Source organism: Diabrotica undecimpunctata, chromosome 9, assembly GCF_040954645.1.
Source record: "Diabrotica undecimpunctata isolate CICGRU chromosome 9, icDiaUnde3, whole genome shotgun sequence".
Taxonomy (NCBI): Eukaryota; Metazoa; Arthropoda; class Insecta; order Coleoptera; family Chrysomelidae; genus Diabrotica; species Diabrotica undecimpunctata.
This window is the reverse complement of record NC_092811.1, coordinates 26,873,523-26,883,916: the sequence shown is the minus strand read 5'-3', so window position 1 is coordinate 26,883,916 and position 10,394 is coordinate 26,873,523. Positions and strand designations below refer to the sequence as shown.

The following is a 10,394-nucleotide window of genomic DNA, read 5'->3' as shown; positions in this document are numbered from 1 at the left end:
ATCACTGAGGCGATGGAATCTCCACCTCAGGTGTCCGGTTTCTTAGTGGGCCAGGGCCCGTGATTGGGAATGAAAGTGTAAGTGAGCGGATTTTTTGTGTGGTTTCTTGCTAGTCGAAGGCAGACTCACCGACGACAACGAGAGAACCTCGCTAGAATAATTTGTTCTTCGCAAGAAACACTTTAGTGCTCGCTAGGCACTCGTTGACCCTTCGCGAGCTGACTAGGAGCGCCTCCGAGGGACGTCCAAATAAACGGTTTTACCGTTTTTATGAGGACCGCTACCCAAGAAGACGCTCCGTGACGTGTTCCCAAAAACGTACCTTTCTGTTCGCAATACCTCACTAATGTGGCTTGTAAGTGGTTTTCTGGTGTTTACTAATTTGGTATCTTCGCTTCTCTATGGTTATTGGTTTGAAATTTCACTGTTTACTGTTTTGCTGTTTCAACTTCTCTGTAGTTACTATATACCCACGTTCAAATATGCGAGCCGGTATGCAACAGTGACCCTTTCGCTTTGAACGTCTCGAGCAGAATGATTTATTATACACACACACACATTAACACACGAGGTGATCAACCCTACCCCTAGGAACATGTGTATACCAATATAAGATAGGGATCCACATGTTCGAAGATCAAACCGGTCACACCTCGCTAGTCGAGTTGGTACCTATCTGACCCCCGGGCTTTTCCTCCACCCCTCCTCAGCGTGTTAATAACGTGAGGAGGCTTATGATCTTAGAATTTACTAAGGTACTTTGGGTAATGAAGTACCTTCCGTTTTTAATAATTGTGGTTATGCCACCTAACTGTAGGGGTAGCCTAAATGTCGGCTTTTCTCCCTATTTACTTTACTGTTTCTTTTTATTTATCTTAACGTCGGGACTGAAGTCCCTAAAAATTTCGTGTGTTCTGGTCAGAGTCCCCAGTCGTGACTAGCGGCTCTCTGACCAGAAGTGTTTTGTGTGTGCTCGTTCGCTCAGCCGACGATTTGACAAAAATGAATTTTGTTCTCCTCGTCGGCTGGGCGCTCGATGGGATTGTCCGGCCATCAAGCTCATGTTTGCCGCACATGGTCTCAATGCTCGGAATTCGCGTTTTTATTATGCCTGAAGGGCCTGTGCCTGTTGGCTATGACTATATTTTTATATTGCTTATTATTTTTAATTCGTAACTGTATGAAATCGATATACAGTTTTTTTCAAGAAAATTTTTTATTTTTCAAACATTTTTTCATCGGTTTATTAATTATCTCCGTTCTATATGGCGGTTAGCCACAGAATCAGATGATATAATTCCCGGTTTCGCGGGTTATGCTAATTTCCGTCGTTGTTAGTTCGTGTACTTTTTCCCGGTTTTTAACGATGGTGTTAAGTAAGGTGCGTTTTTTAAATTTTTATTTTTTATTGGCGTGGCTTTGTTAGCCAGTGAGCATTTTATTGTTTTATTGTCTACCTATGCTAACCTAACTATGGAGTGTGCATTCCCAAGTGTATAGCGCTCTCACACACTCCGTGTATATACCTATATCTAACTTAATTCTATTCTACCTGCTAAGTGTGGGTGTGTTTGAGGTGTGCATTCCCGGGTGTATAGTGCCTGCACACACCTCGGTGTATATTGTACTTAAAAACTAAAAATTTTTTTTTGTTGCTCACTGTCTACCTTTTTCTTTCAGTTTACTCTGTGGCTATCTCTTTTCTTCATGTTTATTAATTCCTATATCCTATGAGCTGTTGCATTGGCCGTTTATGTACCAGTCTGTGGTTTATATCTTAGTTAGTCAACTCTCTTAATTTTGTATTTGGATGGTTTCTGGCTTCGTTAAAGATCTTATGGGCTCTTTCGTCCATGATTCTTAATATTCTTTTCTCTCCTGAGTCCCTGTAGAGGTATCTTAGCGGTACGTAGCTTGGTAGGTTCAAAGCTTCTCTTATTATCCAATTTTGTGTTGTTTGGATTTTCTTTCTGTTGGATTTGCATGTGTGTCCCCAGGCGGCAGATGCATAAGTTAAGGAGGGTAGTATTATGCTGTTAGCTACTCTCATTTTTGTTTTAAAGCGAAGTTTGCTCTTTCTGCCTATTAGCGGTGAGAGTTGACTTCTTAGTGCTTTTGCTTTGTAGACAGTTTGTTTGACGTGGTTTGTAAAGTTGAGTTTACTGTCTAGTGTGACTCCGAGGTATTTAGCCTCGTTCGTCCATTCTACAGGGGTGTTTCCTACAGTGATCTCCCTGTCTGGTCTCTTTTTTCTGTGTTTGTACATAACGGCTTGTGTCTTGTCGGGGTTTAGTGCAATTTTCCACTTTATACACCATCTTTGGAATCTATTCAGAGCACTTTGCAGGTGGTTTGCAGCCAGGTTTGGGTCTCTGCTACTGGCTGCTATGGCTGTATCGTCCGCGTACAGACTAACCAGTGTTCTGGGGTCTGTCGGAGTGTCAGCAGTGTAGATAGTGTACAGGTAAGGCGACAGCACCGCCCCCTGGGGCACACCCGCCTCCAGAGTCCCGAGCTCAGATAGTGTTGGTCCTATCTTAACTCTGAACCTTCTGTTGGCCAGGTATGACGCAAGAAGACATGTCATCGCCTCACTGTAACCTAGGTTACTCATTTTATAGAGTAGACCCAGATGCCATACCCTATCGAACGCTTTACTCACGTCAAGGAACGCAGTTGCTGTGTACAACTTTTCGTTGAAGCCTTTAGTGATGTGTTCTGTTAGTCTTAGTACCTGAAGTTCGCATGAATGTTCAGATCTGAATCCGAACTGAGATTCTGGTATAGATCCCAAAGCTAGAGATTCATCATTGAGTCTTTTTAAAATGACTCTCTCTGCGATTTTGCTTACTGATGAGAGTAAGCTTATCGGTCTGTAGTTTTGTGGAAAAGTGCCGTCTTTTCCCGGTTTAGCAATCATCATTACGTGGGCTTCCTTCCATCTGTCCGGGAAGTATCGCAGTTTTAGTATGCCATTCACGATATTCGTGATGTATACTACTGCTTTCTTCGGTAGATTCTTGAGGGCCTTGTTGGTAATGTTATCCGGTCCTGGTGCTTTTTTCGCATTTGTCATTTTAATCAGATTTTTGATTTCTTCGGGGGACGTGTGGACTAGTCCTATTCTTCCCTTTCTCTTTTTTAGTCTCCTAGCGTAGTTTTCGACTTGGATGGTAAAGTCGATGTCTTCGTGCGGGTGTTCGTTGTTTTGACATGCCTTTTCCAATTCGTCTTTTAGTACTTCGGCTTTGTCATCTTCTGTGTAGACGATTCCATTTTCTCCGTGTAGCGGTGGAATCGGTTTTTATCTTTTCGTAGGACTTTTGACAGTTTCCAGAAACCGGATTTATTTGGATTTAGCTCTTGAATATAGTTATCCCAGCTTTCGTTTCTGTGATTTTGCAGCTGTCTCTTGACTTCTCTGTCCAGCTCGTTTGCAATCCTCTTGTCTTCTTGATTTCTTGTTCGGTAGGCTCTACGTCTTTTTCTGTTTTTTTCTTTGATCAGGTCCTTTAGTTCGGTACTAATGTCCCTGAATCTTCCGCTTATCGTATTAACTACAATTTCTTTTGAGCTGGCATCGATGGCTTTTTTAATTGTGTTTTCTAATTTAACCACACTATCCTCTAGTTCGGCGATGTTGTTTATAGTGGGTATCGCACCGATGTTTTCGCTCACTATTCTTCTGTAGTTTGGCCAGTTTACTGTGCTTCTCTTGTGAGGCTGCAATTGATTAATATCAATAGCGCCTAGGGTCAGGACGATTAGATTATGAGTGGAATCGCCTTCATTTAATGAGTGTATTTCATATTGTTGACCCACGTTGTGTAGGATTGCAATATCGAGATGAGTGGGTTCTGCTACTCCGTTGTAGCATGTTGGATCCGTTGGTCCGACTGCATATGTGTTATTCTTTGTCTCGAGATAGGCACAGAGCCGTCTGCCATTCGGATTTGTCCTTCTGTCGTACCAGTTCGGTGATCTCGCATTTAAGTCTCCTATGATTATCGTGGGTTCTTCTGAATTCAGGATTTTGTTGAGGTCCTCGTCTAGGATCGGTTCATTAGGCCTAACGTATGCTGAGACGATTTTTAGTGTCTCGTTTCCAGCGATTAGTCGTACTATCGTGGCTTCCATTGTGACCAAACCATCAGGTGTAGGTATGTTTTGGTGCTCTATTCCTTTTTTGACCATAATGGCTGTTCCCCCCGAGTTCGCTCGGTGATCTGTCCTGTAGATATCATAGCCTGGGAATTTTGTTTTCTTCCTCTCCACCAGTTTGGTTTCTTGTAGGGCTATGATATCTAATTCTAATCGATTTGCGATTTCGTCCAGAAGATTTATTTTTGTGTATAATCCACCTGAGTTCCAAGACCCAATGCGTAGATCTCCCGATTGGTGTACTAACATTGCTTACCGAAGGAGCTTATTACTGTCATAACTTGTGTGAGCTGCTCCAGCATTGTGGAGAAGTGTGCCATTTTGGCGTTGATATCGTTGTTAAAATTTGCGATGAGTGCTGCAGCTTCTGTAACTGCAGTTGTGGATTCGCTTTCTTTTTGGTTCTTTGTTGCTTGTGCATAGCTGACTCCGTTATTGATAGGTTTGCTGTTTATTGGTTTACTTTTTTGTTGTGTCCTGACTGGGACTCTTCTTTTCGGTGCCTTTGTGCATCCGCGGTAGTTGGCGGTGTGTTCACCGTTGCAGTTGGCGCATTTAGGAGTGAATTCACCTTCCATGTCACATTCGCTGCTGATGTGGTTTTTTCCACATTTGACACACTTAGCTCCACAATGGCACGCCTTGGAGCTATGATAGTAACCTTGGCAGTTGTAGCACTGCATGGTTTCTTTAGTGTTCTTGATCTCATCCTCTACATGAATTTTCATGTAGCAGATGTTAGTTAAAGATTTGATTTTTTGATCATCTTCATCTCGGATGGTGACCAAGAACATAGGTAGCGGCTTTTTGTCTTCTTTTTTAGAGATGATGTTTATCACCCTAGTGGCTTCTATGCCTTGTCCCTGTAGTTCATTTTGTATGATTTTTGGGTCAGTAGTGGCGGCCAGCCCTCTGACTACTACTCGTTTCATTCTGTCGCCATCTATTGGCTAGGCGACGAATTCTAATTTTGGTTCATGATTTTCAAGGATCTTGACCATTCCTAAGTAGTCTTCACGTGCTTTCGTTTGTATAATGATCGTCCTTCCCGATCTGGCAAACTTATTCACGGAGCTGATTTTCTCAGCGGCTTTTTGAAAAACTCGCTGGTGTTCATTAACGGACTTCAAAATTATGGCCGGTGGTTTTGGCGCAGGTTTTGTAGTCTTTTCTGTATTTTCTTCGGTGTTTTGTGTTTTACTGGTGCCTGGTTGCATCCTTTTTTCCTTGTCTTGACGTTTTTCATGGATTTGTTTAATGTTTGAATCCATTTCCTTTTCCTTTCTCCTTTTTACTATTTCTGTCTGTTGTTCAGCTACGCTGACAACTGTCCTTGGTCGTTTGCATTTGGGCGATTGCCAGTCACTTTCTTGAACCGCGTTCTTTTGCCATTCATCTTGTTTGGTAGTGTCCATTTCGTTGTTTTCTTCTGGTTCGTGGTTTTTAACCTTCTTTATTTCAGTTTTTGGTTTTTCTTCGATTTTTTTCTTCTCAGTTTCCTTAGCGGGTTGTTTTGTTGCTTTGGTTGTTTTGGATTCCGTTTTTTTCACCGGGATCTCCGTCTTCTTAGATTTTTCTGTATTCTTCACGGTTTCGACCTTTTCATTTTTTTCTCTCGTTTCGAGAAGGGCCATTATTTTGTCCGTTAGGCGTCTGTTTTCAGCGTCTTTTTCTTTTATTGTTGTTTGTAGTTCCTTAATTTGTGCTTGCAGTTCCTCTTGTGTCTTCCTGTAACACTTGTGCTGCACTTCTATAATTCTGTTTAGTCTCTCGATGGCTTGAAACAAATCCATCTTCTCCATTGTTTCCAGGTCTGGTTTTTTCACTCTTTTCAATTCGTTGGAGTCTTCGTCCGAATCGACAGGGAGGGCTCTTTTTTTCTGGGTACCATCATCCATGATGTCCTCTGATGTTTGTGCGTATTCTCGCGGTTTACTAATTTCATATCTTAATTCTGTTAACTCATTATTTAGCATTTCGTATGTTTCGGATACAACGACCTCAGGGGTGGGCGACAGGGGATTGTCGCTTACTTCATCTTCCTGTTCCGACACGTACGTGTCGGGACTGTCTGGGGGGGAGTTTACTCGTGCCATGTAGCCTTACGGCAGTTAACAGTAGTTCAAACGAAAGATTAGTATCTTACTTTGAAGACTCTGTTTTTTTCGCCCGTGCTGGCCGCTGCCAGTCCGGATTCTGGGTGCCGTCCCAGGAGCCTACTCGGAGGTTCACTCCCTGTGTTGACAGGGAGGGTTCCACTTGCAGTTCTCTATACCACAGGGGCAGGGGGCTGTTGCTGCTCGACTTGAATTGCTACTATTCCAAGCCTCGCAGTGTCATCCCTTGCGGACCCACTGTGGTTAACCCGTGTATTTTTCAGAAATTACCGCTATTACCGGTATCCGTGGAGGCGCCAATAAATTCAACGGTCTCCAACGGTTTACTGATAACAACGGCTCATTCGCTGTTCTTCTTTGTTAGAAAACAAAGGACAATCACTATCTGTGCTTACATACACAGGGTGCTGATAAGCACCATGAAAGTCCTATTGTTCTCTTATCGCTGACGTCACGATCGCTCTGTTGCACGTCAGCACTGTTTGGTTGCTAGAACCAAACCAGATTTATTATAAAAAAATTTTAATCTTATAAATAGTTTTTTTACGTACAAATTCGGGAACTCTTTACAAGGATGATCAAAGTTTATTTCCTGCATTGAAGAATATATTTTATTTGATACACCCTGGTCTCGTGAATTAGCTTCGAATTTACAATTAAAATGACATTCTAGCAAATAAACAAATTTAATAAAATTCTTTGGTGGTGAGTACAAGTGACCAAATATATTTTCTCCCTTATCAAATGGCTTGAACTGAATAAATAAATTATTGGTATCCAATTCTTGGCACTCCATTGCAAATGTTTTACAAGTATAGCAGTTGTGAATTTCAAGGCATTTCTTCAACAAATATCCATAAACATAACTGAATGCATTCAGGACAGGCAAATTTTCTTTTGTATAGTCATTGTCAGGAAGCACTAGTGCTTTTTGACATTTATCTTTGTCTTCTTGATGTATGGATTTAGTTATGTCTGTAGATTTTATATTTAGCAACAATTCGCTTAAATCATCCTTACAATTTGTTGTGTTTTTTTGTATTCCATAGGGTACTGGATTGGCTGATGAATAAAGATTTAGTTTTTTGTGTTTATTTATTTCTCAAACATGGATAATGGATACACAGATTATATAGGTTATATATGTCATGTCAACTTCTTCTTTTTTTCAGTTGTACCAACTGCTGAGTACAAAACTGGTTACAAACATTAAAACATAAAAATCCTAACATAGCCCCCCTTTGAAGGGAACCTTCAAAATATATAATGTAAATTTCACGATTATTGTCTTTACTAATTTTCACTTGAAGAAGCTTCATCTTGTAGAGGTAATGGATGTAGATGTCTCACAGATCGTTTTAGGACACCTTTTGTAGTGGACACAAGGGATACTCGATGAATACCATCTGGACCAGGAATCAGCTGCAAAACTCGTCCTAGTTGCCATTTTTGTGGTGGTAAGTGGTCATTACGGATTAATACCAGACTTCCAACTGAAAGTTTTGACTGTGGAGACTTCCATTTATATAGTTGGTGGAGCTGGCTGATGTATTCTTTTGAAAATCGATTCCAAAACTGTTGTTGCAAACGTTGAACAGCTTGGAGTCTTGTGATTCTATTTTCTGCTACTTCCAGTAAGTCTAAGGAAGGAAGAGAAGTAATAGGATGGCCCAAAAGGAAGTGGGAAGGAGTCAGAGGCTCGTAATCATTTGGGTCATCTGAAATTGCATAGAGCGGTCTTGAATTTAGAATGCCTTCAATTTGAATTATGAGTGTTAAAAACTCTTCATAGGTTAAAATAGAATTTAATAGAGTTCTTTTAAGATGATGTTTCATTGATTTAACTGCGGCTTCCCATAAGCCACCAAAGTTAGGACTATAAGGAGGAGAAAAATGCCAACTTATATTATTGCTAGTTGCATAATCTATTAATGTAATATGATTATTTTGAATAAACTTGTACAATTCATTGAGTTCATTACATGCACCTTGAAAGGTTTTACCATTATCAGAATAAATGTGGTTGGGTATTCCCCGACGTGAAACAAATCTTCGCAGACATGCTATAAAGCATTCTGTTGTCATATCTGAAATGAGCTCAAGGTGAATAGCTTTAGTTACAAAACATACAAACACACAAATGTAACAAATGTTTTGTTGTTTTTGCACCTCTTCCCTTTCTGTCTTTTATATTATATGGACCTGCATAATCTATTCCAGTGACTTGAAATGGAAAAGATGGTGAAATTCTATTATTAGGTAAGCTACCCATAGGGGCAATGGATGCAACTGGCTTGTGTCTAAAACACTGAATACAATTCTTGACAATTTTTTTTGCAAGAATTTTCCCCCCAATAGGCCAATATTTTTGTCTGACTGTTGCCAATAGTAATTGCGGCCCTGGATGTAATAAATAGTTATGTTTATGAATAAAAATTAGTTTAGTAAATGGATGATTTGAAGATATAAGGATAGGATGTTTAATATTTGTTTGTAAATTAGTATATTTTAATCGTCCCCCTACACGAAGAATACCTTGCTCATCCAAAAAGGGACATAGAGAAGATAATTTATGGTTATGGGGTAATGGTTTATGAGACAGAAGAATTAGTGTGTCATTAAATGAATCCTTTTGAGCTAGTTTGATTAATGTTAGCAGTGCTTGATCAACTTCAATTGCTTGTAACGGACCCAAGTATTGATTGTTTTTATTTTTTGAATTATGAATAAATCTTTTACAATATGCAATTGTTCTAACTTTAAATAACTAGAAAACTTTGTAAATATTTCTAACGAATTGACAGAAATGTTTGAAAGAATTGTTGTAGGAATCCTTTTTAATTCTGGTAATTTTGACTTAGATATATTAAATGAATATTGAGGCCATTGACTGTTTGGTTCACATAAAAACTCTGGCCCTGTCCACCACATATGGTGGTATTTTAATTTGTTTGGTAGTATGCCTCTGGAGGCAACATCAGCAGGATTTGTTTTTGTATTAATATAACTCCAATTTGAGATAGAGGTTAAATTTTGAATTTTTGCAACTCTATTACCCACAAAAATTTCTAGAGAGTTTGGATCTGTTTTTAACCAACAGAGCACTACTTGTGAATCAGACCAATAATAAAATTGTATATCATTACTAAGATTGAATAGTGATGTTTTTACTTGAATAGATAATTGTGCAAGTAATAAGGCTGCACATAATTCCAATCTTGGAATTGTTAATAACTTAAGTGGTGCTACCTTGGTTTTTGAGCATAATAATTGTACATGAAATTCTCCTTGCGAATTTGAGCTGCGTGCAAAAATACATGCAGCATATGCATCACGAGATGCATCACAAAAACCATGGATCTCTATCAATTTATACTCATTTTTTATAACATATCTAGGAATGGATAATTGATTTAATTCTGACAATTCAGTTCTAAACTGTTGCCATTGTAAAGATAGATCATCTGGAATGGGTTCATCCCATGCCATGTTTAATGACCATAATTTTTGTATCATTATTTTTCCTAGAATTATACAAGGGCTGATTAAACCTAATGGATCATAAATTTGTGTTATATCTGAGAGTACTTGTCTTTTTGTAAGTGAACTTGTTAATGGATAAATATTTTTATTAATTGAATATTTTAAAATATCTAATTGACTGTACCAGTAAATACCTAATGTTTTTGAAGCATCATTTTGTCCTAATTTTAATATGGCTAATGAATCATCATTACTGGAAATGGTTTGAAGAACATTTGGATTGTTAGAAGTCCACTTTCTTAGAGGAAATCCAGCAGAGTTTAGAATGAATGAGACTTCTTGACATGTTTGAATTAATTCAGAAATACTATTAGAACCAGTGAGTAGATCATCTACATAAAAGTCTTTTAGAATTGTTTGTGATGCTAATGGAAATGAATTTATATGTTCTTGAGCTAATGTTTGTAAACATTTTATTGCTAAATATGGAGCTGAAGTTGTTCCATAAGTCACTGTATTTAGCTCATAAACTGAAAGGTCTTGTTCTGGATTATCTCTCCAAACAATTCTTTGTAATGACTTATGGTCATTGTGAATTAAAATTTGTCTATACATTTTTGTAATGTCTGCAGA

At 39.0% G+C, this 10,394-nt stretch overlaps 1 protein-coding gene across 1 annotated transcript; it reads right to left on the bottom strand.

Moving 5' to 3' along the window:
* Nucleotides 1-7,571: 7,571 nt before the first annotated feature.
* Nucleotides 7,572-10,376, bottom strand: LOC140450489 (uncharacterized). The gene is made up of 2 exons (XM_072544136.1): nt 9,335-10,376; nt 7,572-8,365 (listed from the first exon to the last, which is right to left on the bottom strand). Exons 1-2 carry the CDS (start codon nt 10,374-10,376, stop codon nt 7,572-7,574), a joined length of 1,836 nt encoding a protein of 611 aa, XP_072400237.1.
* Between the last annotated feature and the right edge of the window lie 18 nt (nt 10,377-10,394).

Excerpts from the sequence above, each read along its gene's own strand:
- LOC140450489 (XM_072544136.1), bottom strand. The coding sequence starts at position 10,376 with ATGTATAGACAAATTTTAATTCACAATGACCATAAGTCATTACAAAGA. Across the intron at positions 8,366-9,334 it reads CTCTCTAGAAATTTTTGTGG|ATATGACAACAGAATGCTTT; the intron begins GTAATAGAGTTG and ends AGCTCATTTCAG.